At 41.9% G+C, this 18,045-nt stretch overlaps 1 protein-coding gene across 6 annotated transcripts in view; it reads right to left on the bottom strand.

Moving 5' to 3' along the window:
• EEF2K (eukaryotic elongation factor 2 kinase) overlaps positions 1 to 18,045 on the bottom strand; it is a 192,893-nt gene that overhangs the window by 56,031 nt on the left and 118,817 nt on the right. For all 6 annotated transcript variants that reach the window (XM_078665123.1, XM_078665122.1, XM_078665124.1 and 3 more), the window contains 3 exons: positions 14,558 to 14,690; positions 3,347 to 3,474; positions 1,526 to 1,727 (listed from right to left, as the gene is read on the bottom strand). In XM_078665123.1, the coding sequence (XP_078521249.1) occupies positions 1,526 to 1,727; positions 3,347 to 3,474; positions 14,558 to 14,690 (463 nt within the window). The remainder of the gene's footprint in view (positions 1 to 1,525; positions 1,728 to 3,346; positions 3,475 to 14,557; positions 14,691 to 18,045) is intronic.

The following is an 18,045-nucleotide window of genomic DNA, read 5'->3' as shown; positions in this document are numbered from 1 at the left end:
TTACAAGTTCAACATTTGAAATTCTGTCTTGGCCTGGCCTTTGTCATCTAACATGTACTTGCTGCCACCCAGGCCAGGTGAGTCATAATAAAGAATAAACACATCTTTATTGGTATATGTCAGCTCTGTAACATTTCTGGGTATGTGCTCGACATTCTCAATGCTACGAGCGTAGAATAATCTATAGCTCCCCTATAGGACAATTATACCTTGCAGCATGTTCTGTCTGGAAAAGGATGGAACTTGCAAGTGCTGCAGTTCCTGCCTCTGTCAAGACGCATTTATTCAGTGCACTCTCTATACTGGCTTTCCATGCTTTTATTATGCTGTGCCAAGAAACATTCTTTGTTTTTAAACTGCAACAAGTGCAGCCCTCTGCAGCCCATTGGCAAGGGATTTCAGTTCACAATCAAGGAACGACACATGTTCCCGGTTTGTAGATTTTCATTAGGAACGCACACGTCTTTAGGTCTGGCTTGACAGCCCAGCTGTCGGATAGACCTACTGTTACCAATTGCTTCAAAGGGCAATCAAGTGCAGTGAAAAAACTCTGCCCAGTTCTTCAGCTTTAACAGACACCAACAATGGGGATTCTAGAATGTCTGTTTCATGATTTCAACTGGGGTTCTGAGATCTATCATGACTTCATTCACTAGATGGCCCCTTTAAAATATATATGGGGCTTTGGCTCGGGAAACAACCTTTACAACGCAACGTTTACAACGCACTACCATTACAACAAAACTTTTACAACGCAACATCCATTTCATCGCATGCCATTACAACGCAACCATTACAACGCATGACACTATAACGCATACCATTACAACGCATGTCATTACAACGCAGTCATTACAACGCATACATCCAACACTTACCCTACTGTTGCACCCCCTGAAGTTAGAATAGTAATTTTTACCCCTACACTATCCGACACTTACTCTACTGTTGCACCCCCTGGAGTTAGAATAGTAATTTTTATCCCTACACTATCCAATACTTACCATACATGCAATGTAATGTTATGCGTTGTAATGGTATGCGTTGTAAAGGTGGTATGCGTTGTAATGGAATGCATTGTAAAGGTAGTTTTTAAAAATTCGCTGTAATGGCATGCGTTGTAATGGATGTTGCGTTGTAAAAAATGCGTTGTAAAGGTATGCGTTGTAAAAGTATGCGTTGTAACGTCATACAACCTTTGTCTCTTCCTCACAGCATTCTTAGCGTCACACCTCATTCTATTGGCTGTTCCATCATTCCATCTCTCATCTCCTATGGAGTATTGCACTGAGAAACATGTGGGACTATTTTGCATCTCAAAAGCACACAAATTACTCACACATTAAATTCTTTATCTCATAGGTGTGCTTTTTCCAATGTAGCAGACTTTTTATTAATGTTTTATCCAGGACTCAAAACTTAAGCCACAGCTATTGGGTAACTACATAGAAAAGTTCTCTAAAATGGCAAAAATCAGTACTCGCAGTGACAAGTTTCATGACTGAAATAGAGAATAATCACTCACCGAGAAGGTCGAATCGGTGTCCTTGCAGGGTTACAGAGGATGGGGAAGAGGGCAAAGAGTCAAATGTAACATCGCTCATATTCTCATCTCCCGAGTTTTCTGACAGGCGGGACAGCAAAGGTGGTCTGCTCCCCGAGATGGTCCTCACACGACTGCTCCCACACTTCTCCTCCGTCCCCCGCAGCACGGTCTTAGCAGATTGCTTTAGAATGTAGAAGAATGCATCATTATTCACAGCAGACCATGAAGACAATTTACTAACTGTCTTAAAAATCTATTTTCTTGCCATCTACATGCCTTTCTCTATCTTTAAACCAAAAATATCTTTACTCTTGAAGTATCACATATGTTAATGGTCACTATAGTCAAACCATGTGATTGATTAAGATTTCTTGCCCATTGATTAAAAGGGCCCCACTGCTGCTTTCAGTCAATCTGAAGGTAAGGACGGATAGTCAAATTATTTTACGGTTTTATGAGTAGGATGGTGGCCATGAATGTCACATTTATTTCACCTCATTTTCATCGCTCTTGGAACAATATCAAAAGAGTTAATGTAGAAAGGTTTGCACATTTTCTTAGCAGTCTAGAGCCATTATGTGCTGCATCACCCTGTTAAAACAGTACTGCATTTTATTTTGACCAAGGGGATGTGTCAAACAACTAACCTGATTCACTTCCTACCCCTTGGCAGAAGATATGGAAGCCAAGCACACCAGCCAAGCAGCCACATAAATTCTTCGTGATGTACCCCTGAGACACGCAATGGATGTGAAGGTCGTATTTGCCAAGATGAGACCAGTGCGTTCTAGAGTGCCCTGACATTTTTGGGAACTAGCTACGAGGTTGAGAGCCAATTCCCATGCCACCTAATTGCACAGCGAGGTTACCGAAACCTCGTGAAATTAAAGGAAGAGGGTTTTTTCAGTAATCTTATGGAATGATAGTCTTTCAGAAAGGTCTTAGCTTGTTAAATAAATCGCATATTTGATAGATGCCAAGCACCACGAGAGCAGCACCAGGAGGTCTTGCATCTCATAGAAGGCAGAAGTATTTATTTCATATCATTAACCGCAAGACTCCATCTCTTTGCAGGCATAAACACGCAAAGAACTACAGGAGACAACAAGATTGCAGAGGCCTCCTGAGCTATACATTCACATTTTCCAAAAGACTTACACATTATCTAACCATTAGGTAAGCTGTTGGAAGGAATACACAAACGCAGAGGACCTCTATCCGCAGTTCTTTCTCCTTGTGAATACTGTTGGAAATCTGGAGTTGCTTGGAAGGACAATGGGGGGGGGGGGGGGGGTGAGATGGTGATATTTCTTTTAATGACTGTGAGATATGAGAGACCTAGGGGTCCCTTGGATTTGCTGCCGAGGAAGGTGCTTTTGACATCTGATAACTCATTAGAATCAAGTAGTTCGAAAATAACAGAATTTTGCATGGTCTGTAATTCAAAGAGGAAAGATAACACTTTGCACCAACAACTCAGAAATGGTGAAAGGTATACCTTTAACTCTAGGAGTTCTAATGGAGGGGAGCATGCCTAAATCACACTGAAACATCATGGGCAGGTTGATGGCAACATTGTCACAGCGAAGAAGAGATAGGTACAAAGCAGATTGCAAGCAAACCTCAGCTATCTTGGGATATTCTCACTTAGACCATAAGGTTCGATAAGCCCATTTCCCAGCTGCACTTGTGAAACTTGGTCTGAGATTTATTATGCCAGCAGCTCACACTTTTTCAGATACTTACTTTTTTTTAATTTAGACAATTCAAATTGTTATTTCCTGATTAAACATGACTTACCAGCAACCTATTACACCGATCTAAGACCGCCTTTTCTGTGGGTGAGTGATCAAAGGGCGTGAGTCCCATGCATTTGCAAATCTTGTTGCAGGCATGCGAATAGAAGAACAAAGCCATGCCTCGGACACCTTAAAAAACAGGAGGTGGAACAAAGTGTCTTAGCAACTGTATCTGTTTATGAAAAAATGCATAGAGACAGGAAATTAGCAGTCTAGCAAGTTAGCCAACCAATTACAAGACTTGGTAATTTTACAGCATGGCGGATGCCTGCAATATGATGTGAATACAAGAAAATGTCAAAAGCGGTAAATGACTTGGCAGATGTTCGCTTTTTTACAATATGTTGTGCTTGTGTAGAAAGTCTACACCTCCTTTCACAACGTTCACATTTTATTGCCTTGTAACTGGAATTGACAGACATTACATATTTTTACTCATCCCTCCAACCTACCTCACGATTCCCTCTCTTCACTTATACTGTCAATTTGGTAGGCGCTATTGAAAGAAAACTGGTTAAACTTCAGGTACTCCAAGATTAACTGTCCCTCAAATGTACACTGGCATTATTAGCATGATTTCAGGACAGATTCAGCATTCCCCTCCGGTCTCCCCTGTTGGGTAGTGCTTTTAAATGCAAAGACTCAGCAATAACCACCACAAAACCTACAAATGATCCAACTGTACTCCTAAACTGAATATGCAAAGTAGAGACGGATCAGAGAGGCTAGCGACATGCCAACGGTAACTCACATAACATTAATGTCATTATTCAAGAACGATGACTTTGAGCCCGCTTGAAGTGTAAAAAAAACCTTCAGAACAATTTTGTAGCAATGAGGAAAAAGTGATCTGAAAAAAATTTACAATGGAACTTTCTGATCCAAATGGAAAGTGTTACATTCAGTGCAAACCCAACACAGGACATCAACAAAAAAAAAACCTTCGTACTGTGAACGACAGTAGCTGGAGCATTATGTTATCGGAATACTTCTTATCTACAAGTACGTAGAGAGTTGTCCGAATACAAAGAAATGTGAGTGGAGGAGACTACAGAAGTCCTGCAGCCCTTATTAAGAAAGCTGTAACTGAGACAGAAGTTCATCTTACAGGATGACTGACAACAACCAAAAGCACACATAAATCCTTAAACTGAGCACCAAAGTGAAAACAATCCAACTGAAATATGCAGCATTACTTGAGGAGTATTGTCCATAGACTCTCTACAAGGAACTGGGCAGAGTACGAACAGGTTTGTGCAGAAGAATGGTAAAATGAAGCAAAACTAGGTGTGGACGGTGAGTAAACACCTATCTCAATAAGTGCGTAGCAAAAATTAACACAAAGTATTAACTGAAGTATTTGGAGAATTATCCAAATATGATATTTAAGGTTTGCATGTTTAATACTTGTGCTTTTCCACAATTACAATACTTTCCCCATTAAACGGATATGCGGACACAACAAAAAGTGAAAAAGTTGTATAGGCGGTAGCGTTTGCAATGGCACCATGTGTAGGTATTGGTATATGATGTAAAAAAAATATATATATTAATTCACATCTACTTTTACTAAATCTAATTACAACAAATTGTTTTAGTGTTTTTTTATTCTTGGACGAAATGTTGGTGCTTGAGGACATGCAAAAACAATGCTCTGCACTGTAATACAAATACACAGCAGCCACATTTTTGGAAACTGTAAATGGAGAATTACGCTAGAAGCTATCTGACGCCCTGTTTTTTACAGCTTGCATGTATATTACTGTGCTTCTCCCTTCACAACACAGAAGCCCACAAGGGTGAGGGGGGTGTTAAAGAGCCAACTCTTGCATACATAACGTCCATTATCACAAAATGTGTTTAACATTTGTAAGGGAAAGGTTGGTGTCTCTGCAAATCCATGTAGACAAGGAAACAGTCTACGCTGACGAGCGGCTATCACAAAGTCACTGTAAGCATGGCGCCTGCCCTCCACTCTCAACGTGAACGAGGAGAATTCGGCTTCAGGCAGGGACACCAGGGTAATGCTGAGAGTGAGACGTCAGAGAGAAGCGGACGCCATGTACTTTTAGATCTCGTCTACAAATAGCTTTGTGGTGGAACACCTACTGTCTCCAATACAATAATATATAGAGTGAATTCAGTCCCTTCCTCATGATTGGATATCTTCATTGCCTATCTCAGTTCTATGCTCCTTACTGGTAGGTCTTCCTCAATATTGTTATGTTTGTACTGTCCCTGGAGAATTTCTTCCATGAATGAGTGGAATCTTACACTGCTCCCATCAGGGAAATATATTCTCATTTGCCTTTCAGTGCTCCACGGAAGGGCATGGCTTTCCCCTCTTTTGCCTCCCCCTTGACTTAGGCCTTACTCCCGCGTCCCTCCCTCCTTCATTGTTTTATTTTTTACATACTTGAAATATATTTTTCCAATGTAATCATGTGGGCGGCCCAACACTCCCTGCTTTTTTAAATGTATTTATTTTTCGTAATTAAAAAAAGAAACATTTTGTTTTACAATGGCCAGCAGCTGCATACCGCTATCAGTCTACTTGCTTCTTTTCTTTTTGCGCTCCGGCTCAGATCTTTGTTATTTACCACTTGAAAACGGTCATCAGAAATCTTGGAACGGGCTGTGTCATATAAAAAGCAATCTAAGAAGACCGCTGGTACATGTGTATATGTGTGATGCAACTGTGCTCATTTTTTATTCTTTGTTCTATTCTTTTTCAACAATATTTTACAAATAAGCATTGGCAAACCCTATAGCTTGGCACAAGAATTACAAAGGTGAAATCTACTTGCTTGACACAGACTTGTTTTGTATTGTGTGCACACCTCTCACCCTTACCACTCTCAGGGGGGTGGGGGGAGATTTAGTGGTTTTGAATGGCGTGGTGAACCTACTGAAACCAATTGTGATTCTTTTCATCTGGGGGTTTTGTGTGAGAAATGAGTTAAGGGTATAAGATCCCACTCAATTCTCCTGAAGGTGCTGGGGGAGGGTGGCAGGATGCTTGGTACTTTAAGGGTGATTAGGGAATGCTGTACAAGGATCCTCAGGTCTCCTCTACCAATGCAGAGGATTCAAGGTGGCATACATAACATATATTGGTTACGGATAGTTGGCAATAACATGGAGTATCCCTGTGTTCCAATGACATCAGACAGCTCACACGTTGCTCTAGTTGCTAACGTGATGTCACTTGGAACCCCTTGTTGGAAAACAGCCCCATTGTTGACAGATACTTATCTATAGTTCTATATATTCGTCATTATTCACTGTGTTGAGCACAGTCACATATAGAGTCTAGCTTTAGAAACAGAGCTACTGTACACATTCGACCACAGTGTTTCTATGCTAGACTTTTTGGGGATTTCCCGACTCGCTGCCCTTGAGCTACATCAGTGCAGCTTCCACGTTGCTCATCTAGGTTTTCAATACATTATCATAGTTGCATTCAATGTAACTATATCGAATTATGAAGTAAACTTCATAATGTTCAAAGGACTATATTCTTTCATGATCCTCAAAATGAAGTTTGAGTAGGGTAAACACTTGGAAGCCAAGAATATTAGCTATGACATAGGCTGAACCCAACAAGCAGAGTTGCAACCAATCATTTATGCTCTATAAACAAAATAGTTCAGGCAATTAGGTAACTAACATTGGTTGGCACAGTCTTCTGCTTTGACGGTTGATCAAATACAGATCACACCACAATGAAACTCTTACACTAGTACAGCGAGCACCCTACAGATGATCGACTCGTTCAAGTAGAACAACCAAAAGCCAATAAGATCTAGGAGGATGCAACGCTGAAGATGTCTGGAATGAGATCCTACTCTAAAGCCATGTCATATTAAGACACAATGAAGTAAAATTATGCATTAGTAAGAATGAAACCAGAAGAGATTGAAGAGGCCTTAATTCAGAATACTAAACTCATGTTCAGGACAAACTTAAGTGCCTCCGACATAGGCCATTGCCAACACGTTATTTCTAGCTGCTCGCTCAGGCCCACCCAGAGCAGTATCAATACTAGGCTAGGAAAACATAAAACACGTAATTTTGAAACCAACTGCAACACCTAAGCAAGCTAACTATTTGTACCAACTACATCCAAACTGTCGGCATGGCAGGAAGTCAACGTTCAGAAATTCATTAATGAATGAATGTGTCGCTTTCTTAAATCACTTAGCAGAGCAAGACGACCACTCGTCACAGAACATGTGTGCTCACAACCATTAGAATTGATAATGTGCTACAAAATGAGTCAACTGAAAGAAACGCTATTTTGCGAACTAAGTTCAGTGTTTGTTACAGGTTGATGTGAATTCTCACATATAGTCTAGGCCAGGGGTCTCCAAACCGGTCCTGGAGGGCCGGATCCATGCCAGATTTTTGGGATATCCCCATTGAGATACATGTAATAATTTTAAAAATCTGGCATGGATACGGCCCTCCAGGACCGGTTTGGGGACCCCCGGTCTAGGCTGTGTATGATAAGGTGAGAACAACTGCTTCCAACATGATGATTTCCCAGGGAAATTTTACCAGAACAGTTACAGTTTCTGCAATTGTGGCTCAAAAAATTGCTCATTAAAGGTTGATTATCTCCTGTAGTGTTTCTATAGCAAGAAATAAGATCACAGTTTTTCACTTGCCCTTGTTCAAAAGAAGACTGCATTCTTTCCCGGCAGCATACTGTGCCTCTAAATCCAGAACATGTGTTCCTTCTTTGAACTTCAGGGCTGTAACTCCACATGGGCCTAGTTATATGTGCATAGTGAGTGCCGAGTACAGCTCTTATTAAATTCTTTTTCCTCAAACTTCTTCTACACTTATCTTTTCCATCTTATGTCACTCATCTTCCCATTCGTCTATCCCTTTTTCTGATCTTTGTTCTTGTTTATCTTTCATTCTAAATGTAATGTAACTGATTCTCGCTCCTATTACACTTTTCCATTTTTTAAACTGTTTATTTCCACAATTTTGTACTTTTCACCTGTGTTTCAGGCATGATTTCTTCATGCATTACCTGGTCGTTCATTTCTTTTAGCAATTGTTTTGCATTTATTACTTCTTTAACTGATTTTAATTGCATTTTCCTAATCTTATCACTATCCTCTCATCTGTTAGTCAGCATTTAATACGTCCTTTTTTTTATTCTTCTCTCATCGTTTTATATTCATCTCACTGTCTTTTCCTCAACTCTTATTCTGTTCTCATCTCTTCTTGCCGTTTCTCACTGTCTGTAACTCATCCATCCTGTTCTCCTTTTTTCTCTCTATAATAGGAGTGGGATGCACACCTAATCTTCAAAAGTTTTTTTAAAGTTTATCCTTTTTATCCAGGTATGCGTGCAGAATGGTTTGATGGCATGCCCAAATGCTACCGGAATCAATATAAACATGAAATGAGGCAACCTCTTGCCCCAACCAGACGCGCTGCTAAATGCCACCATTGTGGTGAATGTACCATCTTTATAATCCTTCTTAATCATCCATGTATTCATTTTCAATCATTATTTATACTCATATTTTAACCTCGTTTCATTTTGTTTCATTTTTTCATACGCTGATATTGCTTTTTTCCAGATTTCTTATATTCAAACTGTGCCCCTCCGGACCTCTTGTAAAAATACGATTGATGCAGAGTTCATCACAAGCAGTGTTTATTCAGTAAAAACACAATGCATTTCGGGCTATGAAGCGCCCTTCGTCAGGTGACACTATAAACAAAAACAATTACCAATTAATATTCAACTCGTAATTTCACATTTTGTAAGAGGGGCACAGTCTGAATATAAGAAATCAGGAAAAAAGCAATATTTTCCGCGTGTGGATTAGCGTATGAAAAAATGAAACAATGTTAAAATAAGAGTATAAATGATGATTGAAAATGAATACATGGATGATTAAGAAGGATTATAAAGATGGTACATTCACCACATTGGTGGCATTTAGCAGTGCGTCTGGTTGGGGCAAGAGGTTGCCTTATTTCATGTTGTTCCTTTTTTCTCTCACCATTATTTACACCTCTGCGACTGCAAGTCACTGGTATAAAGGCCACTTTCTTACCTGGTCCGAAGAAGGGATAGTAATGATGGTACATGTGCCAAATAGTGGTAGTTCTCACAAGCTGACTAGTAAATGAGACTGGATATTGATAGTACCCTGTATGCTGCCTCAATCCTGAAAAGCTAGAACTGACAAGAGATGAGTGCAACAGTGTGCACATTGCCCCAAAAAGACTGGCTAAATTTCCACAGTATCATCGGTTGACACCATGGTATAGTAGGCTTCTTTCCTTATGCCCAACTTGTCCCACTGGGGACAGAGGAGGGATGCTGTGAAAAGAGACGATCTACTAGAGATAAAAGCAAATGCTATACTCTGCCACTTAGTTGTGAGTTAAGTGTTTGTGAGTTCATTTCTAGCATGTCCGTGCCTGCCTCTACACTAATGTACTCCAAGAGGACGTTCACGATGCACAATGCCCGTATGGCCTTTTGCCGATAATGGCATTTCACTGACATTATGGATGCCACACTAGATAATCTATAGCGCAATAAAAAAACAAAAGGAATGTAAACCTAGTACGCCCCATGGCCCACGTTTTTTACATCCGGTTTATACATACCATTACCAAGCTGAAAGCAATCTAGTCACAGGGCCTCATGGGAGGAGTAGAAGGGAGAGTACTTGAACAGTGTGGATCATGTTGCCACACATTTCTTTCTCCGCCCTCTGGAATTTGTTCATCTGGCATCAATACAGGAAAGAGACTGGGATCACATAAAGGTGAGACACTGACACACAAGTTTGTGCTTGTGTGTGCACGTCCAAGTGGTGGGGTCAGAACTCTATGTCACCTATCTAGTTAAGGAATTGAAATTATTTTGCTTCCATTTGGACATCACTTAAAGATGTGTTTGACAGGAATGTGCAATACAGTGAATTAACATACAAGAGTAATAGAAACCAACGGTCAATATGTCAAGACAAAAAAAATTCATAAACAAAAGTGAATCTTACAATAGTAGAAAGCATGATAGGTGGTGTGAATCTTAAGATAGTAGGAAGCGTAAAAGATTATGATGATTCTAAGGAAAGAAAGAAGTGTAACTATGAACTACAATTAGAAAGGGATTGCAGCTTTTTTCAAGAGAGGCTTAAAAAGGACATTTTCATTGCAAATAAGGAAACATCCCATCCTTATGTTTGTATTTTTCAAAAGGGGAAATATGTAAAACATGTGGACAGGGCCACTATGCCGGTTGTGCAGTCAGCCATGACACTGTAACACTGCGGTGGTTGGTGTAGGAAGTCTGCAGATTCCTGCTTTGTCAGCAGGGAAATTCAAAGAACACGTCCAAAATGTATTTCATTCATCTTCATGAGGCTAGGTAGGACATCAAAGCTAAATTCAGCCACACTACTTTATGGTGAGAGTTTGTTAATTTGGAAACTTAATGTTAACATTTGCTGCCAAGGTAAACTAATGAATTAATTTAATTATTGTCTTAGAAAGAAATTCTTAGACATAAGGAATGTAATTCACATACTCTTCAAATGCCACCTTAAAAAACCTTAATAACAAACAGTGAGTATTAACTGTTCACTTTGTACAGATGCAGTTTCTGGGAAACCTACAGTCAGGGGTGTAGCCTGGTCACTAAGATTGGGGGTGAGAGATTCAGATTCTCCAACAATCAGTTTGGCATGGAATGTTATACTACATTATAGACAAGAGAGGGGCTTTAGGGGCAGTGGAAAGGGAGAAGAATACTGATGGTGGGGGTACTTGGTGAGAGAAAAACAATATTTGGCAAAACAAGCAACACATTTGGAGACTTTCAAAACAGTCTAGAGTGTGTTTTTATCTGTGTGTAAGTAAATATTCGTTGTCAAATCTGACCGACTCCTCACCATACCAGATTGAAAGCACCGGTACCCAACTAACTACCAGAAAACACATTAGGGTGGTGTAACACCCCAAACACTCCCCCTGAAGCTACACCCTGACTACAGTCGTAGTTCTGCTCTGGGTGACTTTTGTGTTTGGTGGCCTGGCCTGCAAGGACCCTAAAGGAGATGGAACAAATCTTTAGTGGAATAAACTTAGGAACACGGTAAGCGCTGTGCATTGTCCTCTGGGCCGAATCGCTACATTATGTATAAGGTGGTGGTTATGTGACCTAGAGACATCTAACCTTCAAATACACACAAGCTTTCTGAATGACTGGCTGAGTGTTTTAAAGACACGAGAGACAGCTTTTAAAAAAAAGATTTTTTGCAATATACACAAAACTACTCAGATAAATTGCCTATATATATTTATATCGCACATGTGGCCACAATTTAATGTAGGAGTAAAAAAGTATATGTATCTTTTTAACGAACATTTCAATTGAATTTCATTACTATATGGCATACTACAGCTAACATGGCTATAGAGACCGTAATTTAATGCTTCTAGGTTTTGATTAATGGCAATTTTAACTAAGAGGGGGTTTCGTGAGATGTGTGAATGACAGATATTAATCATAGGAGACATCTTTATATTGCTATGGACCAGTTAAAGGAACCAGAAATACTTTAAATAAATAACATGTTGGTCGTGCAATACCTTTTCTTCGTGCATTAACACACCCAGTCTCTGCTGTTTTTACAACCACTGAAACGTTTACTAGACCAAGAGCAATGGTGAAATCACGCCAAAGAGGACTAGGATAGACGTATAAATGTCTGCCTATGGTATTTCTATAGTGCAAACCTAATCAAAAGGCAGCGGAGCACTTTTCATGATCAAAGACGAGCATAAAGTCAACAAGTAAGAGGAAACGGGCTGAGGATGGTTACAGCATTCTTATGTAGAGGAGATCTTCAACTCTTTTCTACATTGGAGCAGCGTTGCAGAGGTCCTGATGGGTGAATGGGTAGGAAGTACGAATGTTCTGGGTAAACTGACCATGTGCTCTCAAACTTGTATTTGACAGTATTGGCAAGTGGATAGGTGAAGGAAGAAGATCATATGACTGCCCTACCAAAATTAGCAGACTTCTGCAATGCCACGTATGCCACTGGGGTTGGGCCAGTGACCAATGGACAACTTGAAAGATTACCCTATGGCACATTTTTGCTGCCTATGACTGAAGGCTGAACGAGATATCTCATTCTTGATATGGAAACCAGAAAGAACTTATGGGCGAAAAATTGATGTATATGCAATACCACTGATCCTCTGTGAAACAGTGGAGACTGAAGAGGTCCTTTTTGAGAAGCTCTTCCATGTCTGGAAACAAAATTTCACAGAAGACCCCAGCTGAGCTTTGCTGTCTGTGAACAAATACCACAGACGGAAATAAATAATCTAATGGGAGCTGCGCCTCTGTAGACTAACATCACGAGGGAACTGTAGCAGGGACTCAGGAGGGTACTGTACTCGGACACATCCCAGAGTTGACCCACAATCATTTTACAAATTGAAAACAACAAGTGGGAATTTAAACTCAAGCCACTAGATGCCTAAAATATGCACAGCAGGATAAGTACAATAGGTATATTCCAAACCTAAATTTCAAAGGAAGCCATAGCAGTGTTTGTGCTGTCTTTCATTGAATCAGTTTTCTTTGACCGTCTGTCAGCACCACATCTTTAACCCTTTGCATGCTGATGACGGAACCGCTCCGTCATCAGCTGCGGGTGCGCTGTGCTGATGACGGAGTAGTTCCGTCATGACCCGCTCGCCGCTCATGCGCGGCGCGAATTCCGCGCCTGCGCTGAGCGTTCCATTGAGCGGGGCGAGCCATGACGGAACCGCTCCGTCACAAGCACAGCGCAACCGACGCTGGTGACGGAGAGGTTCCGTCACCAGCATGCGCCCGCCGCATTTCCGCCCGCCCCCTTAGCACTGCGGCGGAATAGCCGCCGCAGTGAAGGGGTTAAGCAATCAGATCCACAACATGAAAAAGATGTAGTAGATACACTAAAATACAACATACCCATAAGTACAAATCTGAAATCTAATGTTTCTGTATTCTTGGTTGCTTATGTATCTATTTAAAATGTTTGTAAAGCACAATATGTCCTTCCTCAGCTGCTTCAAGATGCAAAGAGCAGGGACATCCAGGGAGAATGTCAGAGCCCATAAGGTGATTAGTGTCATGTCATTGGAAAATCTCAAGAGTATCCCACAATGAAATGCACGTGAGACGTCTTAAACAAGAACAGAAAAAGGTTAATCTTAGTCTTGTTTTTCTAGAAAGTGCAACAGATAAAGTTCAGACTTGGGCATCACAAGAGGTGTAATTGAACCTGAAGCAAAGGTACTGGTTTAAAGTCACCGGAATGATATTTCACAGCAGTCCCATAAGCAGTGTGAAAGTAGTGAATCTTTAATCATCTTCCGGATTTCTGGATATTTCCACCAGACTTAGATGCTGTGGGAGGAAGTTCCACAGGGTAGAGCCCTGGACATGAAGCACCCTTCCATCCTTCTTCACGACTGTGTATATTTTCTTACGTGGGTGTCAATGAGGATAAGAAACGTGGGTCCATTTAAAAGGTTCACTATGTATGAGATCTCATCTACTGGGGACAAATGCTAACGGAGTGGATCACAATCTGCACCCTAACCAGGCTGACTAGTCACAAGACACCAGGCAGCAGACAAAGGAATTGTGGCAGTCAGACGTGGAGAGCTGACTCTGATTTTGTAGACCACGAAGACTACACAATGTTGCAATGTACGGAAAACTTCGCTTTCAAGAATGCGAATTATTGAGGCATTGCTTTGATGCAAATTGAAAATGTAAACTCATCCCAGATTTTGGTAATCATCAGGCACTGGAAATTAAAAAAACGGTGGATTGAGGTGCAAAAGAGACAAAATCGGAACTAGCCATGCACACAGAGAAGACACATATAAGAACCACGTGGCTTCACAGAATATTTTTAAGCTATTAAAGACACACTGCTATTTCAAGTGCAAGGACTTAATAGCTGAAGCCAGGAAACTAATGCATGGGCGACTGACATTTATGGGACAATTGTCGTGTATTAGGCTATTTATACTCCTACCAAAATATATTTAGGATCCAAGGAGCTGAGGAACCCCAAAGCCTCAAAAGCTTTTGCCAGCAAACGTAATGCCTATGACTGAAAGTTCTTGACAGCAATACTATCGGCAGAGCTCAATTTACCTAGATTTCCGTCTCCAAAGTCTGTGCCAGTCTCCGTGTGGATCTGTGGATCCGTGTATAGATCGCCGACCCCCTGTATATCCACCACAATGAGCTGGTGAGCAGAACGCTCAAATGTAAAGTGACTGAAAGCCTGTAGGAAACAATTTAAAATCATAGAAAGAAATCAAGCGAGCATCACATTAGAGTATTAATAATTCAATGCAAGATTGTCATTGTATCTCCTCAGTGTAGCCAGCAGAGACAAAAGGCACATGTGAATTGCTGCAAACCCTGCTCATGAAATCAAGGCAATGAGCACAATATTATTATAGGGTATTGTTCCGAGAACATTCTTACTGCACTGTTAGAGGAGACTAATTCAAATGTGAAAGCAAGCTACAATGCTAGAGAATCTCTAAATAGTTCAACCCTTTGGGGACACTTTCTTGGATTGAGCAGACTTATTAATAGAAAATAACTCGATACCTGCACAGTAAGAATAGTACACTGTCTTAGTAATGCCCTCCATGGAGGTCCGAGTCTAAATAAACTGCTGTACACGGACATGGCCCAACAGTGCTTTGAAAAACATATTTTAACAGGTCAATCCCAATGCTCCACTGTGGAGACCTGCCACACATCAACTTCAGAATTTTCAGCACAAAAGAAACCAGTTAAGTCCAAAGCTGTCAGATATGTTCTTGGTATCCCGGGGCGGTCACATTTTAATGGGCAATAACATTTATAGTTACTTACTTGAATATCCAGACAGTTCTTAATGTTTAAGAAGAAAAAGACTATATTATAGGTAGATACATTGTAATACACTCATAAATTGGATCCCACCCAAAAAAACAGAAGTCTATGCTTGGCTTTGGAACAAGCCCCTGATGTTAATCGAGGTCCCTTGCACTAGGCGCTAGAACACGGTTTAACATTGAGCCCAATGGCAAATGTTATCCCATTGAAGATGCTTTGGGCCTTCTCAGTTCAGTGCTTTGGTCTCCATTCAAACAATAGAGCCTTGAGTGATGGGATGCAGGATGGGATACTAGTGCCCAAGCTTTGCTTTCATGTAGCTGACTCTGGTACCTAGGAAAATTTCAAATAAAAACCCTAAAAATGTAACAGCTATAGTGTATAAAAGAGACTACACCAAAACCCACCAGTCAAACAGCATGATGAACCATGTGAACTGTTGACACTGTTAGGTTATGCAGATTTGTAGAGCGCAACAGAACCCGGGAGGGTATCGGGCACTTCCTTACATTGTCCTGTGCGCAAGATGGCAGATCACTGGTGATCACTTTTCCAAATTCTGAGTTCTCAAATCCAATGGACTCAGAGATATGGCACAGCTATCAAACTAGTGGGACAATGGCCTCTGGGTTTCCCAGAAGGTGTCTTTTCTTTTTCGTATGCTCAAAATGTGTGCTGCTGTGGAGGTGTTCAAGTGACTGGGCAACCACTGGAAGCCAAGGCGGTTCCAGCAGCCACTGGCTAAGGAGGATATTGGTGACTGCAAACTCTCCTTGTAGTATCTGTGGAACAGAAAGCGCTACTAGGAAGATGATTCAAACGGTTCCAAATTAAAGGACACAACAGATAGAAAGCACATTAGGATCATGCTTAGGGTCGGGGACAAAGCCATCTTAATCCTTTCGATGCTGTAGGAGTAGCATAACGACCTAGGAGTGGTTCTTGCTTGAACTTGGCTACTGGACTGGGTTGATGTTGAGCAACTGGACACTTTCTGCCCGTCAAAGAGTCCTTCGATGCAGGTCCTTCTAGTCAGCTAGGCCTTAGCTCTCCTTCTGTTAATCAGGTCACAGTAGTAGTTCTCTTGCTACTAGGTAAGTCTTCATTTTCTCTATAGGGCAAGTAGCAAGACGACTCCATAAGCTTTCCATATGGAGGCCCTTTCTGGAGGGAGAATAAGAACGTCACAGTAGTTCCAACCCTGGCTCCGCTTCATCTGTCCGAATGCTGGTGCACAGGCTTTCCCACTGTCAAGATGAAACACTGAATAAATGAAGCACTGTCTGAGGGGGGAAAGGGCCATGTTCTCATGTCTGATTTCTACCCGCAGGTTTTAGAAGTAAATGCTATGGATATTTCAAACAGATTTTGTTGAAAATTAGTACGGTTTGGTGAACATTATCTGCGCCATCTTGCCTCTTCCCCTGATGCCACACTTTTGTCGTGCGCACCCGCCATTTTAGAATGCCCTGATCAGAACGAACCCTTTTGCATGCCGCTGGCCCCTGACATAGCCCTTCGCCTTCACTAAGCCTGCACGCTGACCACCCCCCCTGCTTGCACCTGCCTTGAATCATAAACCCCTCTTCGGCGCTGCTCTGCCCCAGGCCCTCATCCTGTTCCCAGCGCATCACCTCCCTTCTTCCCATTTATGATCCCCGGCCCTTTGATGCAAACCCCTTTTCCCCGTGTGCCCGTTTGTCTTCCCCGTTCCCAGGCCGACACCCAGCTCTGCCGATACCAATCCCTTGCCCCTCCCCGTACAATAGAAAGCTTCCCTCCTCAAAGGACCCCCGAGATGATCAAAGCCCCCCCCACCCCACGAGATCCGATCGAACCCCACACACTCCGTGAATCGGCGGAATATCCAGCTGCGCGATGATCATCACCTGTTGTGAACGGGGCGGGGACTTCCACTGTAACCTTGCGTGGGAACGGGCTGGGAAGGGGGGATTCTGAGGATGTCTTTCCGTACATCAAAGTATCGACGAGAATGTGTTACATGCAGTAAAGAGATAAACCTGTGTATAAGAGGCCAGGCCTCAGGGATGCGGTTAGAGCACCTCAGAACGATACCTTCTGCCCGTTTTGTTGTGTTCTCCTCCGGAGAGAATAAAAACCTTGTTTCCTGCCTTCCAGTCTCCAGCGCCTGCCTCTTCATTGATTAAATAACTAGAGGGTCACAGAGGCAATACCGCCGGGCAAATATCGATTGTCCCCGACCCGACTCAGGTTTCAACAATTGGCGTCCCAAGCGTGGGGCCCATCAGCGACTCGTGGATCCAGTGGGAGAGGTCCCGACGACAGAGTGAACGACTGCAACGATCGGGAGAGCTCTTGCCCAATAGACCCTCGTCTGGCAGCCGATCATCCGAACTTCACTGGTTCCGAACAGACCTCTCTCGAGTGATCTACGGTCCTGACTGGGGACCATCAGGAGTGCCGTGAGAAATACGAGAAAAAGAGGACGATCGGGCGCTGGATTCGGAATGCAGGAAACTGTCCACATGGTCCGGGTAAGGTCGTGTAATCACGACAAGTTGCGAAATGATTGCTTGATTGTTTGATTGCTTGATTGTTTAAAAATACTAGTATTGCTCTTTATTTATTTGGAGATTCACTGTCTACAAACGGAGAAACAACGGGCTCTCTCTTTGCAAGCAGTGGAGGATAGGTAGGGCAGCAGCCGTGCTTATTTTTTCTCCCCCACTCAATAATTACTTGAAACTGAACTGTTGTTCGCAAAA

The sequence above is a fragment of the Lissotriton helveticus genome, chromosome 10 (genome assembly GCF_964261635.1).
Source record: "Lissotriton helveticus chromosome 10, aLisHel1.1, whole genome shotgun sequence".
In the NCBI taxonomy this organism is placed as follows: domain Eukaryota; kingdom Metazoa; phylum Chordata; class Amphibia; order Caudata; family Salamandridae; genus Lissotriton; species Lissotriton helveticus.
The sequence above is the reverse complement of the archived record's forward strand: the minus strand, read 5'-3'. Positions and strand labels throughout refer to the sequence as shown.